Genomic DNA, 18,820 nt, shown 5'->3' on the forward strand with positions numbered 1-18,820 from the left:
TAAGGTAGTCTAAGGTATTATCAACGAATTTGCATATAATCCATTGAAATACAATTGCTTAAATATGCAAAGAATACCAATCTTTACTATTGATACCATCCCAGATTTGTTTCGTATCTGGATTCAGCATTTGAGTATAGATACTTTTAGGAGTAGCAATATTTTTGACAACTGCAGAACCTTCCTCATTGCTACAAAAGTACTTTTACCTTTGACCTTGTGTTTGATCATTAAGATGATATGAGATTAAAGAGAAAATGTAGACCAATGAAGTTGTTTGTTACAGTGCTGTATATTGTTATCCTAAAATAAGATAAATTGAAAGATGATTTGAAAAGCAGCCCCAAAAAATGTTGATGATGTGTAAAGTTCTCACCAGCACTGTACATGTGGACTAAACATGATATTTTGTTGGTATTTGATGTTGTGATGAGGTTAATTGTGATGTTTTTTCCCTTCTCAGCTTACCGTGTATCGGTGTACCGCGGTTATCGCCGCTTGTCAAGTCAGTTAGTCTCTCTGTCCCTCTCTCTCTCATTCCAATTAACCTTCCAACCCATACAGGATGAAGCAGCTCTAATTGACAACATTCATTGAATAACACCTGTTTAATGAATTTTTAACGGCTGGTTCTGTTTGCTGTTCTTATATCCTCACCAGCAGTGCTCATATGCTCCCAGTGCCCATTTTATTGCAGTAACATCAGTAACATTTTTATTTTCTCTCCAAATATCTGGAGAGAGAAAAACTCACCTAACAAAAGAATTAACCTCCATTTGCTTCTTGGGCTGAGTACTGAACATCATTACTTCAGGATCCACCGCTTTTAATTTTTTTCTTGTAAAAGAGTTTAGTTGTACAGTGTCGGTAACAAAAGAGCTTCTCTCTGTGCTCGGCAGGCATGGCAAGTCACCCGCCTGTCCCCATCTCGGAGCTGGCAGATCACATCGAGCGCCTCAAGGCAAATGACAATCTCAAGTTCTCTCAAGAGTATGAGGTAGGAATGCTGATTATCTCTAACTCGGGGAAACTCATCTGGTTTTTTTTGTTGAAGTCACTCATGTTTATCAGAAGCATGTCATTTTTCAATTTCAGTAACCTCGCCTTTTGATTAGCTGACTTGGAACGATACAAGATAAAGTCAACTTTCCTCCCTTTTACTGTTGTGTTGTTCTATACATGAGTATGAAATTTGAAATCTCAAACATAGTTTGCCTGAAGTCAAGATGGTTATCAAGCTCCCATTTCAATGCTCTGGTGTGGAAAGAGAAAAAACAAAATCAAGAAGCAGCTACAAAGAACTGAAAATGTTCTCTGAAATTTCTTGATTAGATTTCTCCAACTTTGGCAGAGTTAATTTGAAGCAGCGATGGCAAAATTGGACAGATCAGCAGAATAATTTCTAAACAAGCTGGCTGTGACACCAGTGAGAGTTTGCATTACAATGAGCTCCACAGAGAGCTGTTAAAGCAGTAATAGTGTTTAGTTTTGCCACAAAAGAAATATTTTCTGTCCACCAAAGGGCCTCCGGGTGAAGAAGGAGGCAAAAGGCCCTAATTGGCTACCACAAGAAAGAGACAGATTGTGTGTGACAGATGTATAAAACGTAAGTAGAAAGAAATAACCCAACTAAGGGTGTTTAACAGAAGGAAAAACGGAGACGGTGATGGAGAAGCTGTGTGTTTGACTGTGGTTGGCACTCACACTGCTCTGCTGGGCCTCACATTCTCTCTGCATGACTGTGTGCTTTGTTCGGTGCTGAACCCTCGGCGGACCGGCAAGAGGGACGGGTGGAAGAGCTGCCGAGGAACGGCAGGGAGGCCAGAAATGATTGCGGTGTGATAATCAGACACACTTGATGTTGGCACCGCGCGAAAAGCAGTCTTGAACTTGTGAATCCACATACATGCACTCAGCCAGCACCACTCCTGTCTATTTTTCCTCCACAAAAACCATAATTATGTGTCGTAAAATATTCAAAATTGCTAAATTGCCTTGGCTCTCCACTCTTTGTGCCTCTCCATTGACAGACCCGTAATGACCTCATGTCTGCCTCTCCCAGCTAACAGCAACAGTTACACTGTAATTACCCTCCAGGAGCTTAATGGTCTGACAAAACCATCCTCTCTCTACCAGTGGGAATTTATTGTGCTTTTATCATCTTTCCCCGGTAGTGAGTGTCTCTGTTGAAAGTGGAAAGTCTCTCTCTTCAAAAAGGATATCATAAGTATCCATGTTCCTGCCTAGAGACGGTAATATTGAGCTCATCTTTAATTTGTAGCTAGATTCGACAGGGTTAGTACCTGGCTTCCACCTCAACACATCCTGACATTTTTTGCTAGTTGAAAATTGTTTTAAAATGTGCAATTTTAGTATTTTGGGGGCTGATCTGTGGTGCAGTGGGTTGCACTGCTGCCCTGCAGCAACTAGGTTCTGGGTTCAATTCCTGGTCTGGGTTTTTCTGCATGGAGTTTGAATGTTCTCCCTGAGCATGCATGGGTTCTCTCTGGGTACTCCGGCTTCCTCCCACAGTCCAAAACATGAATGCTAGGTTAATTGGCCTCTCTAAATTGTGTGCACAAATGGTTGTTTGTCCTGTTTGTCTCTGTGTTGCGCTGCGATGGACTGGCGACCTGTCCAGGGTGTACCCCACCTCTCGCCCATTGACAGCTGGAGATAGACACCAGCACCCCTCGTGACCCCACTTGGGATTAAGCGTGTTAAAAAAAGGGATGGATGGATGAAATGTGCAAATTGAAAAAACAGTATGGTCAAATATATCTGTCCCCCCCTTCAAGAGTCTTTATTTAATGGTCCAGATCATCAAAAGTAATGTTAATTTCCAATAACCTTAGTATTGTAGCCATTGCAGGTTATTACCAGGGCTACCCCATGTCATGACCAAGCTACTTATGATGTTCTTAAAACAAAACAGTAAAGAATTTCAGCACAAAATATGATGGAAACTATGTTTGCAGTAAAGAAGACGCCGAAACAAACACTGTGAAATGGTTTATAACTTAATGAGGACAGTGATAGGTGATGCTACACTGCAAAAACAATCTAGAAATAAGTAAAGATTTCTTAAATTAAGTGTATTTACCCTTAATTTGAGTAAGTAAGAGGATTTGCCAATGGAATGAGTATTTTTACTCTTAAAATAAGATAATTAGATCAAATTCACTTGAAATAAGAAAATGCAATAGTTTTTTCTTATTTTAAATGTAAATTGTCTTGTTCCATTGGCAAAGTGTCTCACTTACCTCCTCAATTCAAGAAAAAATGCACTTATTTTAAGAAAAATGTACTTATTAAGATTAACATTTTTTGCAGTGTATAGAAGTAAGTCGCACAGCACGTCTGGCTTCTCATTGTCCCTCATAAGCATCCTAGTGGTCCTACATAGAGATAAGGTCTCCCTAAGCACCAGTAATGTAATGGCGCTTTCACAGCTAGTTCAGGGAAGTAATTAAACCAAGAGTTCAGCCTTAAACCTCTTGTTGTACACCGTGATGATGGAAAGCTGACTGATTGAGTTTGGCAGGAACCCTAATGCATTATAATGTCTCCAGACAACATTGTAAATTACAGTCAAAGTTAAAAGCAGGTGGGAGTTGGCTAGAACGAGTCGAAGTTTGCTATGTAGGTAAACAAAGATTTGATAAATGTGTGTGAGAGAAGAAGACAGGTGGAACAGCAAGGTAAAGTAGATGAGTTTGAGTACTTGGGGTCAATTGTCTGTGCTAAAGAGGTGAAGACAAGAGTGCAGACTGACTCGTGGCAAGTGGCAAATACTAATATTGAGGCAAAAGATGAGGTGGTTGTGAGGCTTTCGGTGATTTATGGTTTAAAATAATACTAATACAAAAAGCAAAGAGGGGTGGCAATGTTGAAATGTCCCAACAATAGGGACAAAAAGCGATAGATAGGATTCAAAGTTAATTAAACTCTCATTTAAACGGGCTAAAAACTTTGTAGAGGTGGGATAATTGATATATTTCACAAAGGAGGGTCTATAAGCTGCCAGGGTTGAAAAAGATACAAAGAAAAGATTAGGAAGATTCATGGATCTGATAAAGAAGGATTTGCTGATGGTTTGGTGTTGATGAAGAGAACTGTGTGAATAAAGTGAGATAAAGACAGAAGAACCGCTGGGAATCTTTGCCAGAAGGGATCAGGTTAAAAAAAAAGGGATGAGTAAAGTACAGAGGTGTCAAAAGAATTTATGTTTATTACTAAAGTAAAAGTATATATCAGTATTTATCAGCATCAACTTAAGTTTTTACTCAAGTAAAAGTGTAAAAGTACAGTTTTCAAAACTACTTGCAGAAAAAAAGAAACGCTTTACTGCACTAAGGCCTCCGTACATGGGTCTGTGCGCTAAGCACTGCACCACCGAAGCACGCCCAGAAACATGCTTTTCCGCATTTCTGGATGACAACAGTGTCAAATTTCTCTTTACATCAAAACTATGTATTTTGTTATGTGGCGAACAACTGTGCAGTACCAAGTCCAACCCCAAAGAAATTAGTCTGTTTGAATCAAGTTATTTGGATGTCTTTTTTTTTTTTTTCAACCCAACAGGCCATGACGAAAATGAGCTTTAATGAAACAAAACTAACAAGTCTATTTTTAAAATGTAAGGAGAAAGTAGAGATAAGTGCAAAAAATTTAAGAAGTAGAAGTAAAAAGTTGTCTAAAAAGTAATTACTCCAGTAAATTATAGATAGACAAAATGTGTACTTTAGTAAGGTAACAAAGTATTCCTATTTTGTTACTTGACACCTCTGATAAAGTAGTGTTTTTCTCTGGCAGAAAGCAATGCATAGTAAGAAGCCAAGCATAGTCAATAACAAACAACAGAGATACGTTTACTTAACAAAGTTAAACTATTAGCATCTACCTTTCTTCTAAAAAATACTTTTAGTTTCGGGTATAGAGAACTGAGTTTAGTTAAAGCTAATTAGGTCAGATATTTGTCTTTCTTTGATGTAATTCCACCATAACTAGTCAAAAAAGGCTTTTATCCTTAGTAAGCATACTTTGACCACTTACGGTAAGTACAGCTTGAAGATTTTCTAGTATTTTAATAAAATCTACATCTGTTGCTGCTACTTCAATGCATCTATAAGGTAATTGAAGGGGGTTTCACACATTCCTTTTTCCAATCAAAACTTTGAGAACAGTGTTATACTTTCTTGCCATGACATAAATGTGTTACCTATCCACCTCAGAGAATATCACACACTTCTAACGTTATCTTTCTTCTCCCTTTTGTGTGTTTCAGTCCGTAGACCCAGCTCAGCAATTCACATGGGAAAACTCCAACTTGGAGGTCAACAAACCAAAGAACCGCTATGCTAATGTCATTGCATACGATCACTCCAGGGTCATACTCTCCAGCATTGATGGTAAGAAAACCTTCAGTGGGGCCTGATATTCTTTTAAAGGATTTTTGCAGGGTAATAGATTTAGATGCAGTTTGATGAAAAAAAAAGAAAGTTGGATTAGAAAATGAATTTAAATTCATTTTTAATGAATCAGTGCCAATTTGCAACACATGTTGTCCTCAAAGTCACTTGAAATGGGTTCAATGGAGTCATAGACATACTCCAGGTCATATATTTCAATTTATTTATCAGTAAAACAAGCTATTCAGTTTAATTGTGAAAATACAAAAGTAAGGTATTGTGTTACATGCATTTAACTCCACAGTTGTTAAATGTACCATTTACTTTTTTTTTTTTGTTCTGAGAGTTTTTTGATTTTACCTTAACGGAGTTGTACACCTAGCTAATGCATAGCTCTGCATCAATCTGTTTTTAACAGCAGCCAAGCTAAAATCTGAAAACTCATTGCAACACCACTGTTATAAGCATGGCAGAATGTTAACATGTATTTAAATAAAAAGAATGATTAGAGAAATTAAAGGCAGAATGAGCTGCTCTGAATTACTTACATTACCTGATGACTATTAACATGCATGTCTGTTTTCACATGCAAGAGTCTTAGACTTACACAAACTTTATTGCCATTTTGTACACACAGTGTATACAAAATGAAATTTCGTTCAGTACAGACAGTAGAGAGACAAGAGTCTAGGTTTCATCATCAAACACAAAACACCACCTTCTTTACAATAAAAAAACAAAAAACTACAAAAATAAAATAGATAACAAACATTAAAAAAACAAAAAAAAAAGTAATGCATAAAAAGTCCCCCATGTATTTAGATCTAGATCTGTCACCATGCTGTCATTGCTACTTCCTCCATCCCACACACCAGTGTCCTAGCAAACCACCTGTGCCGGTGCCAGGGGCTGGTACTGGAGCAGCTGCACACACTCAGTGAACCGCTATAAACTATCAATCTTACATGGTTCTGGCTCTAACATCCAATCTGGATTGCCATCAAATCCCAGGCTGCATTATCCCTGTGTCTAAAATGATTATTGTCACAGACAGGGTAAGGATCACTGTTCTCTACACCTGCTCATAAAGTAACTAGGGCCAAAAAACTGCTTTACTATGTTTGGGAGATTTTGGATTCCTTTAGAATCAGCTGATATCGACCTCTCCTTTGTTGAAGCCTAGATTAATGCTGCTTCAATCGATTTTATTCCAAACACGTCACTCCTGCTGAATGTTGCTTCAGCAGGAGCTGGTAGCGTTCAGAGACGCTGCTTTTACCAATTAGATTTTAGAGTTTTGAATTCACTGTGTTGGAGCAATCAATGAAGTCCTTAGATTTTTTTTATGGTACCTCTAACCTTCTCCCAAACACTATTATTTATTAATATATTATTAAAAGAGACAAACTGGCTAAGACATGTGCGCTATGATATATGAAATACTCCCACTGTGTGTGGATGGAGAATCCTTACCACACTTATATGATGTCTGAATGTCTGAATATGTTTTTGTTTCTCAATTTTCTGATACTTTATTTGTTTTATATCAAAAAAGTCAACTAAAAATACATATTTCAATAAAATATCCCACATTTTCTCCTATTATGTTATATATTTTTTAAGATGCAATAATAATTTCAGACTCAGAGGATTTGGTTATGAAAATCTGCTCTTGAAAATTCTCAGGAATACGTTCAACATGTACCAGTTTCTGTGCATTCTGACCAGTTGAATGATTTATAATGAGAGGTGGAATTAAAAAAGAGAAAATAGTCGTAGTTCTGTTCTGATTGTGCATTTTAAAGCACGCTCACCCACCTCAGCTGGGAAAGACCTGAGGCAGTAAAACCAGCAGCTCCAATGCACAGAGAAGGAGGCAGTGGGAGGCCAAGCCCAAATAGATGTGCCTTATCTGGGCAGAGCATGTGTGAAAAGCCCTACCACCCCCATTTGTCCTGGAGCCCTGGCTTGTCTGTCTTCCTTTCAGCTTTGAAAACATATACTCTTGAGCACATCCAAAGCCACAGTGCCACACATTTATCAATGCATGCACGCACACACATTCTCTGTGCTGTAAATTTAAAAGAAAAAAACAGAATATGGGAAAGCACAGATATGCACTTTTTGCTCCCAGTCTCCCTCACACATAAAAGCAGAAGCTCTGCCAAGCCAGTTCAGCCACAGAGAAAGTGTAACTCTGTGTGCATTTATCTGCAGAGTGCCTCTGTTTTAGTCCCTTGCATTAAGTTAAAGCGCATCAAAGCATTAAAGCCGTCTGTCCTTTAAAGACTGAGGCTGATAAACATATGTTTGAAGCTCGTATTACTGTCTGTCACCATCCCATTGGAACTAAGATGTAAGAAAAAAGAGTCTTCTATTTAAACGGGTTTGTGCGTCTGAACCGTGTGAGATGTTGGATTGGGGTTTTACAACTGCACGGGTCGTTCTGATAAAGTAATCTGCCTCAGAAAATCAGCTTCGCTGGTTTCTTTCTGTAGGGATTCTGCGGTTTTCACTTGGACTTTTTTTTTGGGGGGGGGGGGTCTTTTTTAGTTTTTTAACTGTAAACTGTCATCAGAAGACTCTAAAGGATTCGGGTCACGGCTCAGTGTGCAGCGTGCGTTCTGAACGCATGTCTTTGAGTCTGTGTTTTCTGCGTATGCGTGCATGTTTGAGCTGTGACTCAGTGATTTTTGGGATTATGGTATTAGGCCCTAGATGAGCGGGCCTGATCCCAAATCAAACACACACAGACCTTCTCCCACATCGCACACACACTCGCACACAATCCCCTGCAGGACAGGCAGCGTCAGCCGAGTCTTACACAGAGACGGCCTTACAGTCGTTCTGCCATTGTAGGCGAAACATCCGCACTATACTCAGATTAAGCCCATGATCGTCTTAGCTTGTATAATAAAACAAGATGACGGAACAATCCAGCACCAGAGGACACTGGGCCCTGTGAAATCATTAATCTTTCTTCCAGGACCTTATATGATTCTCAACCTTTATTACTTTGACATAAACCGTCTGTCAAAGCAGTAGACTTAGGTAATCCCTTTAAATATTTTTTTTTTCTCCATACAGCTGAATAAAACTGATGTTCGCAGTGAGATGAACTAATTCATTGAGAACTGCTGTGATTTGAATCCTTTTTTTAACATGTTAGGCATCTGAAAGGGATGTAATGTTACATCCAGTTTGAATTTTTTCACAATGCAAGAACTTAGCAGTATGAAGGGGACCACTATTAATCCCTTTTATTTATTTCTTTTTATAAATATATACTAACCAACCATCCATCCATCAGGTACATCTGTTAAATTAATAAGTGCAGCAGTGATGAAATGCAAACGTGGGAAAAAAAAGAAAAAACGTGCAAAGAAAATGCATTGATTTGGAAGTTCAGAACACATGGCACAAATATGCAGTGTTATGCAGTGTTTATCTTAGAAATCACTAATTAAATGGGACCTTAATGTCTGAGAAGAACGAGGCTGAGTTTGGTGGGCAAACTTACTCTGGACCAAGGTATGCAGAAAACTTTTTTTACTTTTGTTATATTTGAAATTAATGATTGCAGAGAGGAGAGAAGACATGTAGAGACAGGCCGGGACTTGAACCCATGACAGGTGCATCAAGGACTGAAGGGGCTTTCAGTCAGGATGCAGCGTGTGCACCACTGAACATTGAAATCCATTATTTTCAATAGCATGTGCCAAACAAAGGCCCAAAAGCGCTGTGCTAAGGAAAGGTCCCTTGCAAGCCACAGTCAAAGTTCAAATAGGCTGAACTTTGACCACAGCACGCAGACGCGCATAGAAAGCAGCATACACGGGTTAACCTCTACAGCACTGCTACATCTCCAGAGCATCATATCTAAGAGGAAAACATGTCAGTGGGCTACAACAGCAGAAGACCATACCTGGTTCCATTGCTGTTAGGCCCACAGATGTGAACAACATTTAAGTGAAAGATAAATCAAGTTGTTTTAGCTGCAACATTTTGACAGTATGGTCTGTGCTTCGAGTCATCCTTTCTGGTATAAACATCAGCACCCCAGCTAATCACTGATTAACCACAAAAGTATACCAGAGTATAGGCTGACAACACCCATCTCTTTATCATTGCTGCTTCCATCTAGCCATATTCTGCCACTATGAGGGAAAGGTGGGCTACACACTAAGCAGGTCACCATTGCAGGGTATGGCAGAGACTCTCAAACATCAATGAGAGACAACAGTTAACTTACTAGTCAACTTTTCGAACAGTGGAAGGAGAGAATCTATGCATGTGCTGCAAGATATCCAAACTCCATGCAGAGAGATCCTGGGCTCAAATCCCAGACCTTCTGGATACAAGGCAACAATGCAGCCCTCATTGCTACTGTTCATCATTTACAGGACCTTAGTCAAACAAATTAAATGAGATCATTCAGACAGACAGACTGATATGAAATTTGGAACTTTATTAGCTTAATATAATCCAATATTTTCATTTTGATAATGAAAATATTTGCCAATTTTCTATAAAATATTATTTCTCCCGACTTGTGACCTTTGGATCTTTACCTTCTTTCATGACACTTTAGTTCAACATACTTTTAACTTTAGTCTTCCTCTTATTACCCAGGTGTCCCTGGCAGTGACTATATGAATGCCAACTACATTGATGGCTACCGTCGTCAGAATGCCTACATAGCCACGCAAGGCCCTCTTCCGGAGACCTTTGGGGATTTCTGGAGGATGGTCTGGGAGCAGCACACAGCCAACATTGTCATGATGACCAAGCTGGAGGAGAAGTCAAGGGTAAGATAACATGGAGAAATAAATGTAGAGTAAAGCAGCAAGAACAGGGTAGAGTAATAACTATTCAACATACCAGGTTGACTGCGACTGAAGAACAAAAAAGCCAAGGAACCTTGCACACTGTAGGAGAGAGAGTTAAATGCTTGAAGCCAGTTAAATAAGGGGAAATAAAAATTGGATTGGATCTAGGGTGATTAATGGTGCCATGAGAAGCCATTTATGTTCAGCTACGGTAGGCTAGTGAGTATGTTGGAAGGAAAACTGTCACAAGAATAAATTGTGTAAAGTACCTGACACCAGAACAATAATCAGAAACCCACTCTAGCTTGATTGGACACTAGCTAATTTATTAATTTACAACGTTTATTTATAATGAATTACTTTTTTATAATTGTATATAGAGGCACACTGTCATGTCATTTTTTCATTATTTGCAGTACTTGTTAAAAGATCAACACACAGCATTGCATTACTGTGAAGCGAAAAATGACACAAGGTTTTTGATTTCTTTTCCTAATATAGAAAGATGGATCTTCGTCTTTATAGCCTTCCTTCCTTTGATACCCTATAAAGAAGAATATTGACAGCACAATAACTAGTCTTGCGCTAAGATGAAAGCCATTCTCTCAAAACGAAAGCCATGACTGTTAAGTTCTTTGTTGAGATTGATGTTTGACAAAACATTTATACTCAGCATCGACCTAAATACCTCCTTCCAATGTTCAAACACGGTAATGACTGCAACATTTGTCGGGACGATATCTATTTCAGGGGGACTGAAAAAGCTAAGCGTAGAGTGGATGTGAATATGGACAGAGCTGAGATACAGAACAATCCTAAATAAAAACCTTTCAGTGCAAAAGAGTCAAGACTTGTCAGGAGTTTCTCCTTTTAGCAGGATAAGACCAACGCTTAATTGTTATTTTGGAATGTCCTAGTCACAGTAAACGAAATCCTATTGAAAATATTTGGCAAAACTTGAAAATTTATTCTAATAGATGCTTTTAATCCATTCTAACTAAGCTTTAGCTACTTTGCATAGTGGATTTAATAAATCTGTAAAGTTGGTAAAGTCGTACACCAAAGGACTGACAGATGAAATTCAACAGAAAAGGGGATGACAAGTAATACTGTTGGAGGGAAATTCAATACAAACACATTCCCACTTTTAAGAACTTAATTTACTGTAAAATTTTAATTATTTGTCCATTTTCATTCCACTCTGATCTATTTGTGTTGTTGAGTCACATAAAATCCCAATAAAAACACATTAAAAACTTGCATTTGTCACATGAAAAATATTGTAGGGGTAAGAATACGTTTCCAGGGCACTGCCCATAATCATTAGCTTAAAATCCTTTTTTTTGACTCGAAGCAGCGAGCAGCACAAGGCCACATGAAGTGGATCAGAACAGAATAGAGCAGAGCAGTATGTTGATGAGCAAGGGCTGAAAGGGGATTACAGACACAGCTAAACTGAGGTCGGTAATGAATTAGAAAGTCGTTTGATTCTGAGGCATTTCGCTGTTAACTGAATGTGCGCCTGAGTGAAAATCAAGCATAATGAGAATGTCATGTAAGAATAAAATGAACAAGAATGGCTGGAGGTATGAATCATGATTAAGTGCTAACTATTATGTCCGGGGTCCTTTTCAGAAACCGGTCCTTCCTCCCCGCCTGTGCTTCTTCTCCTACTAACTTGTGCTTTGTGTTAAAACTCTCTTTCCTTTTCAACCTTTTCCAACCGTCTCTGTTGTGTCTCTCTGACCCTCAGATGCCCTCTTATTTCTTCTCTAAGGCAAGATCTCTCTTTCACTCCTTTTCTAATCCTCCCCTTTTTTAATGCACCCTTATCCCTTTCCCCCCTTTATTCCCTCTGTTTGGTTTATTTTCTCAGCTGTATTGAGTGATAATGCAGACTCGTTTACCAAAAGCCACCTAACATGGTCTGAAATGGGGTTATTTTTAACCGCTTCAGGTCAGAGACAATGCACATCGGTACAGTTTGCATGATCACAACACTTTTTTTATTTTCTGTCTACCACCATTAAAAGAGTACAGTAGTTCATCAGACTTTGCATAAAATCTTGATCAACATTTAATGTTTGAGCTTAATCAGGCTTCATTCGATCCGTGTTAAATTCCTGCGAGGGGAATCTGTCAATGTGGACAAATTGGGTCTTGCTGTTCTTCCTGTGGCTGTAAGACTGGTTGTGTTTGAGTAGTGAGCAGCTCATTTAAAAAAAATTGATCTTATTTTACACCTTTCAATGTTACGGCGTCGTGTGTTTGCCCATTTAGAGCAAAGACTATCACAGATGGTCCCACATTGGGACTCTTGCCAGTATCCGTCCTCCAAGCACAAATCAGTTCCCATTCATCCTGTTGGGGCCCATAACTCTACAGTTAATACAGTCTTCACACCATTTTTGCTCCCTTTTTTTTGGCTTTTTTCTGCCCCCTTTATTCACTGGCAATGAGCTCAGCCCCCCTATGTGGACAATCATTTCTGTCCCTGCAGCTTCTCAAGGTCTGGTGGGAAAACAACAGTTGGAAAGCTGTAATTACAGCCTGAACATCCCAGGCCAAAATGCATAATCCCCAGTCTGGAGCAGTGGAATGCAGGGCAAACTGAGTGCTGAGCTCCCTGCCGTCTTTGATGTGAAGAGCGGAGGGATCAGCACATAACGTTTGGTTTGGCCTGGTTCTGCCAAGGCCCACCCCTACCAACCTCTTTTATCCCCTCTGGGATTTTCTTTTCTTCCTTTCTCTTAAGTCTCTGTAGCTGAGCTATAGAACTACAAAAATGATCGCCCTAGACCGAGAAATTCCAGGTGCTTTGGTGGTCGTGGATTGATTCCTCTTGCTGTCACTTCTCACTGCACACACTCACTAAAACCACTTTCCCATCACTGGTTTGATTCTGTATGCATTTATTTCAGTATTTTGATCTGAACTATTAAAATCTTAAACTGATCTACTTCATCGCTTCTCTCTCCTTTCTTCACCTCCTTTTGCATATGTTCCCCTCTTCAATGTTTTTTTTTCTAATCTTGCTTCACAGAACTGTGCACATGCAAAAAAAAAAAAAAAAAACCCTGCATCTCACAACTTCTCGTCTTTTTCTCTTGTAGGTGAAATGCGATCAGTACTGGCCAACACGTGGCACAGAGACCTATGGCCTCATACAGGTCACTCTGCTGGACACGGTGGAGCTGGCCACCTACTCTATGAGGACCTTCGCTCTTTACAAGGTAGCATTTTTTAACAGTGCTGAGGGTTGTTCGCAGTGAAATTGTCCAAATGGTGCTTTGTTGAGCAGAGATCTTCCCATTTATATGTATTTTTTTGGCAAATGTCTGCTGTCTAATTGGTAGTTTTTAAGAAGATACAACAAATGAACACTTAAAGACAATCTTTTTGTCATTAATAATTGGAGCACACACAATGTTAGCTTTTGTGTATATGAGATATTTAAGCAATCGTGGTAGAATTGGGATTTTTAGACTATTTAGCTTCTAATATTAACAATTAGAACTGTTTGCATGGTTATCTTTGCTAAACCATCAATAACTTCGTATTCTTTAGAATAGACAGAGATTATCTATTTACATTTCTTGAAGGTTCTCAGCATTTGTTAATGTTGCTTATTCCACAACAGAACCACAACTTCATAAAATTTGATTTAGCCTTCCTGTTATCTGCTGAAAATCTTGTTCTCTCCTGCTGTCTGATTAAACCACAAATACGTCTCAGCAATTCACTCAACATACAGCTTTCTTCAATAGCTTCCTACTGTACCACTGTATCACTGTTGATAAGTTTATTGATAAGTCTTCTTCGGTCAGTTACAGCATCTGCAATCAAGGGTTATCGGTCTGTCAGACAGGATTGAATGAATGCAAGGGGCAAGCACAAGGGAGCTCCAGGGCACAGCGTCCATATTTGTTCCGCCAGCGCAGCAACGAACAGCCAGTGCAACAGCGTTCATTGCCGAGCAGCAAGTGCATAGCAAACTGCATCTTGTCTGAAAGGCCTTTTAGGGTTAATCAGACCTTATAGCATGACTATAGTGCACGCACTGATTGGAGGTTGTCATTTTTTCCAAGTGTCCAGCAGGTTAATCATTGGCCCAGATCAATCAAACTGAAAAACACAATTTTTATCTGTTTGCTTTTATCTTCTTTAGGCCTGTAAAAATCAGAATACAAATCAAAGTGTTTGTTATTACTTGTAAAATGTACTGCTTGTCAAGTCTTACTCACAACTCAAATCACTTTACACTGAGCACACAGTGGCACTCAGATTCATACATATTAGTTGCCCTTGGGGCTAAGAACCCTCTCAAGGGAATAGGAGGAAGATGTAATGGAACTCACAACTTTTAGATTGCAAGATGAGTTTTCTACCTACGGTATCTCATAAAAAGCACATCATGATTTGTTCCTTCTACTTTTAAATACAATAGCAATAATACAGTTATTAAAAAAAATTGTATATTTCATTTATTAGAATGCCAACCTCCCATGATGAGACTAATGTTGTGGAAAAAAAGACTGGTCAATCCTTTTAAGCTGAACTCTAGCGTCAAATTGCATCTCTGTTGCATCATTCCCAAAGTTTCTACTAAAAAATTAGATACATTTTGAGCTTTTATGATCAGTGTCATCAGCCGTATCTGCAAATGGAAAAACAATGTAAATCTTTATAGGAGAAGAACAACATGCCTCCATTAAAACATGATGTAGATTGACTTTTTGAGGAGGGTTCGCCCTATCTTTATCAATACCTCAGAGTCTCTACAGAATGGAGTAAAGTCTCAATACTTCCATGGCTTTTGGAGCAAAACATTCCATCTAGTGTGGGAAAATCCAGTCTGAGTCACAGTTCAATGGTTCTCCGACAGGATAACATTCCAAGATACACAGCTAAAAGCTTTAAAATGGCAGAAGAAGAAAAAAAACACCCTTCTCAAATGATTCCAGATTTTAATCTCACTAAAAAACATGGAAAGAAAACTGCAGGGTGGAGATGCCAACCCTTATTTTGGAAACAGCCGAACCAGTTGGCCGAGTGGAGCAGACAACTTTTTGGTAACTGCAGACAGAAAGATCAACTATTGGTCCTAATAAAGCTAGGAGAGGAGAGGAGAGGAGAGGAGAGGAGAGGAGAGGAGAGGAGAGGAGAGGAGAGGAGAGGAGAGGAGAGGAGAGGAGAGGAGAGGAGAGGAGAGGAGAGGAGAGGAGAGGAGAGGAGAGGAGAGGAGAGGAGAGGAGAGGAGAGGAGAGGAGAGGTAAATCAAATTGTTCAGGTAACTCACAATCGCTGTACTTATAATAATTTTATATCAGTAAAAATAAGAGGAAGAGGTTGGTAGCATGAGGATTCTACTGCAGGTAAGAGAGTGAAAACATGATGAAAAACTAATGAAAACATACTAATGGAAAGGAATCGGAGATGGCTCAACGTGGAAGCTTAAGGGAGGGCTAACAAGGAGTTAATAAAAACTGGTTGCCTGTATATACACTGCAGTGGGGATTACTACTGCACATGTTAAACAGATTGTTTTTACTACTGGACAAGGAAGCACTGAAGAAAAGTAATGACTAAACCAGTGAAGGAAGGCAGGCCAGGTTTATTTGTTTAGCTCCATAATACAACGAATAATTCAAAGTGCCCCACAAGAAAAACAAAAAGACAAAGATTTGAAAAATACCAATACGTTAGGAAGATAAACAAAGCAGCTATCAAAAGCATGAATTATCAGATACAATCACATCAAAGAAAACCATAGAAGCTGGTGAAAATTAACTCTGTAGGGACTGTATAAATGAAAGGTGCTTTTACACCAAAGCACCTTTGTTTCCTCTGAAAACTGGTTTCCTGTAGATCGAAAGAAAGCTGATGAAAGCTGGTCTAACGTGTAGTACGGACCAAAGTAGTATTTCTGGTCTGCCTGAATCTTGGTTCACTCACAAAAAAATAAACCCTTGGGCGATCCGAAATCCAAACGGACTAATCAACGAATCAAAGAGAGGAAACTAAACCAAAGGAATAAGCTGTTAGCTCCTTTTTTTCCCAATCTTTCTTGGTTGTCTTTTTTTTTTTTTTGACACGCTGCAATCGGCCAATGTCATACAGTGTATTTCTTAAAAGCATTTTTTACAATCAGAAACTCATTTCAGGTATTTGTGATTCAGATGGAAATTATATATCACAAAATATTTAGACTGAATATTAAAATGGCGCACTCTGCAATGATGGATAACTGCATGAGGCAGTTTAGATCGCTTTTCAATGCGAACAAAAGGCCTAACTCCAAACTGAGCTAATCTATTCTTCTAACAGGTTCTCAATACTATTTTCTTTTGGAGGGGAGAGCTTTTTTAAATTGAAAGGAAAACAATGACAGTAGCTTCATTACACTACAAAATATGGAAATCTCAAGTCAATTTTTATTAAAAATAAGTGAACTTTCTCTTGAATTGAGGAGGTAAGTGAGGCACTTTGCCAATGTAACAAGAGAATTTACATTGAAAATAAAAAAAAAAACATTTGCAGGCTCTTATTTCAAATGCATATTATCTAATTATCTTATTTTAAGAGTAAGAATTCAACTCATTTCATTGGCAAATAATCTTATTTACCTGCTTAAATGAAGGCTAAATTTAGAAATGTTTGATTGCTTTTGCTGTGTAGTGGCTAATCTCCCCTTTCTGCTTCTGCAGAGCGGCTCTAATGAGAAGCGTGAAGTTCGTCACTTCCAGTTTACAGCCTGGCCTGACCACGGTGTCCCTGAACATCCCACCCCGTTCCTGGCCTTTCTCCGGCGGGTTAAGGCCTGCAACCCTCCAGATGCTGGACCAATGATTGTGCACTGCAGGTGTGTCAACATTTCTATAATACCTAGCTAGTTTTGGTTCTATCTATTCAGTAATTACAAACCTGATTTCAGGATCAGATTTGTTTCCTGCTTCTTTTTGGGGTAATTTCGAGGTTTTAGTTTATGAAAAACAGCCAGAGTTTAAGTGCCTGGAATTACCTGCCAATATGCAAACCCCAAACCACCATGACTGAGACTCCTGCATTCCTTACTTCACAGAATTCACCAGCTCAAATATTTTTCCATGATTACTTTCCAGTGTTGAATACTGCCCATTCTTGCTGCTGGAAAAAAAATTGGGTTCATAAGTTTACATTGAAATGAGTTGCTGTCTAAGCAGCGGGAAGCTCATTTGCTGGATGGAGGAAGATTCTAAAAACGTGTCATTACTGTCACTGCGCAGCGTCGAGTTCCAGAGCTGGAAAGAAACACCTATTTGCTTTTACCAGCAAGAGAGAGAGAGAGAAGTGAGGAAAAAGAAAAGTTAGAGCTGAGTGGAGAAAATATGGAGCAGAAGCTCTCAGGGGGAGGAATTAGTGGATATGGACGTGGAGGAAGAAAGGGAGAGGGATCGGAGACAATGATTGAAGGAAAGTGGTATCAGGAGGAGTGGGAGTCAGAGGGGGGAGACTGGTGCAGAATAGGAGAGCAAGGTGAGGTGAAATCCAGGACGCAATGAATGAAAATGATGAATTAAAGAATCACAGAGATGGGGAGAAAATGGAGTGTGAAAAAAAAAAAAGCAGAAATGTGAGAGTGAAAAAGTGTCTGTGCTGGTGTGCAAGTTTCAGACGGGTACTTGGAGGGAAGATAAAGAGGCAGGGGGATGAGGGCAGGAGGCTGGCAGGAGAGAAGCTCTTCCTAATCTTCTGTCACAGTCAGATGGAGTATCCAGCAGGATTATCAGTCAAATTTAATTATCTCGGCAAGACTCCATCATGATGTGCCTTAACACATCAACCAGCCTCCACAGACCCAATCTCATTCCACCTGAACATACACGCACACACAGAGTAATATTAATGTAATCACATAAAGGGCTTTCTATCCGCTGGCAGAAACCTGCTCGGTCAGGTCGTCTCACCATTTAGCTACCAGCACAGCAGAAATGTGAAGTGTTTGGGTTGGCAGCTAAATGTATTAAGTTTCTGGATTATATATCGATAGGGGTGATATATTTATAAAGCTGACTCATTGCTGATTTCCATTTTTAACGTGTTTACATGTTGGAACTATCACCAATTGGCTGTTTTGCCTCATTTAAGCACCAAACGTTGGAGCTGTCCAGGCCCAGATTTAGTACTTACACTGCTGATATTAAACCTAGGGTGAGACAATCACATCGCCATCTGTCAGCTCATTTATTTATTCATTATGACCTCAGCGCTGGTGTGGGTCGAACCGGGTGCTTCATAGTCATCGACGGCATGACGGAGCGCATCAAGCACGAGAAAACCATCGACATTTACGGCCACGTCACGCTGATGCGCTCCCAGAGGAACTACATGGTCCAGACAGAAGATCAGTACATCTTCATCCACGATGCTCTGCTGGAGGCGGTAACGTGCGGGAACACTGAGGTCCCTGCCAGGAACCTGTACTCCTACATCCAGAGGCTGACCCAGATTGAGCCTGGGGAGAACGTCACCGGCATGGAGGTGGAGTTCAAGGTGAGGAAACATGTCTGCCCGACTGAGGAACGGAATGGACTTAGGCCA

At 39.5% G+C, this 18,820-nt stretch overlaps 1 protein-coding gene across 19 annotated transcripts in view; it reads left to right on the top strand.

Annotated features, from left to right (window-relative positions):
- Positions 1-18,820, top strand: part of LOC119786788 (receptor-type tyrosine-protein phosphatase delta-like) — a 295,024-nt gene that overhangs the window by 266,904 nt on the left and 9,300 nt on the right. For 9 of the 19 annotated variants that reach the window (XM_038290329.1, XM_038290336.1, XM_038290331.1 and 6 more), the window contains 8 exons: positions 464-505; positions 900-997; positions 5,288-5,411; positions 10,044-10,219; positions 11,994-12,017; positions 13,354-13,473; positions 16,948-17,102; positions 18,487-18,772. In XM_038290329.1, coding sequence (XP_038146257.1) covers positions 464-505; positions 900-997; positions 5,288-5,411; positions 10,044-10,219; positions 11,994-12,017; positions 13,354-13,473; positions 16,948-17,102; positions 18,487-18,772 — 1,025 coding nt within the window. The remainder of the gene's footprint in view (positions 1-463; positions 506-899; positions 998-5,287; positions 5,412-10,043; positions 10,220-11,993; positions 12,018-13,353; positions 13,474-16,947; positions 17,103-18,486; positions 18,773-18,820) is intronic. The other 10 variants (XM_038290337.1, XM_038290347.1, XM_038290346.1 and 7 more) reach the window with 3 other exon arrangements.

Source organism: Cyprinodon tularosa, unplaced genomic scaffold (genome assembly GCF_016077235.1).
Source record: "Cyprinodon tularosa strain WSP-4 unplaced genomic scaffold, ASM1607723v1 ctg279, whole genome shotgun sequence".
NCBI classification, from domain to species: Eukaryota; Metazoa; Chordata; class Actinopteri; order Cyprinodontiformes; family Cyprinodontidae; genus Cyprinodon; species Cyprinodon tularosa.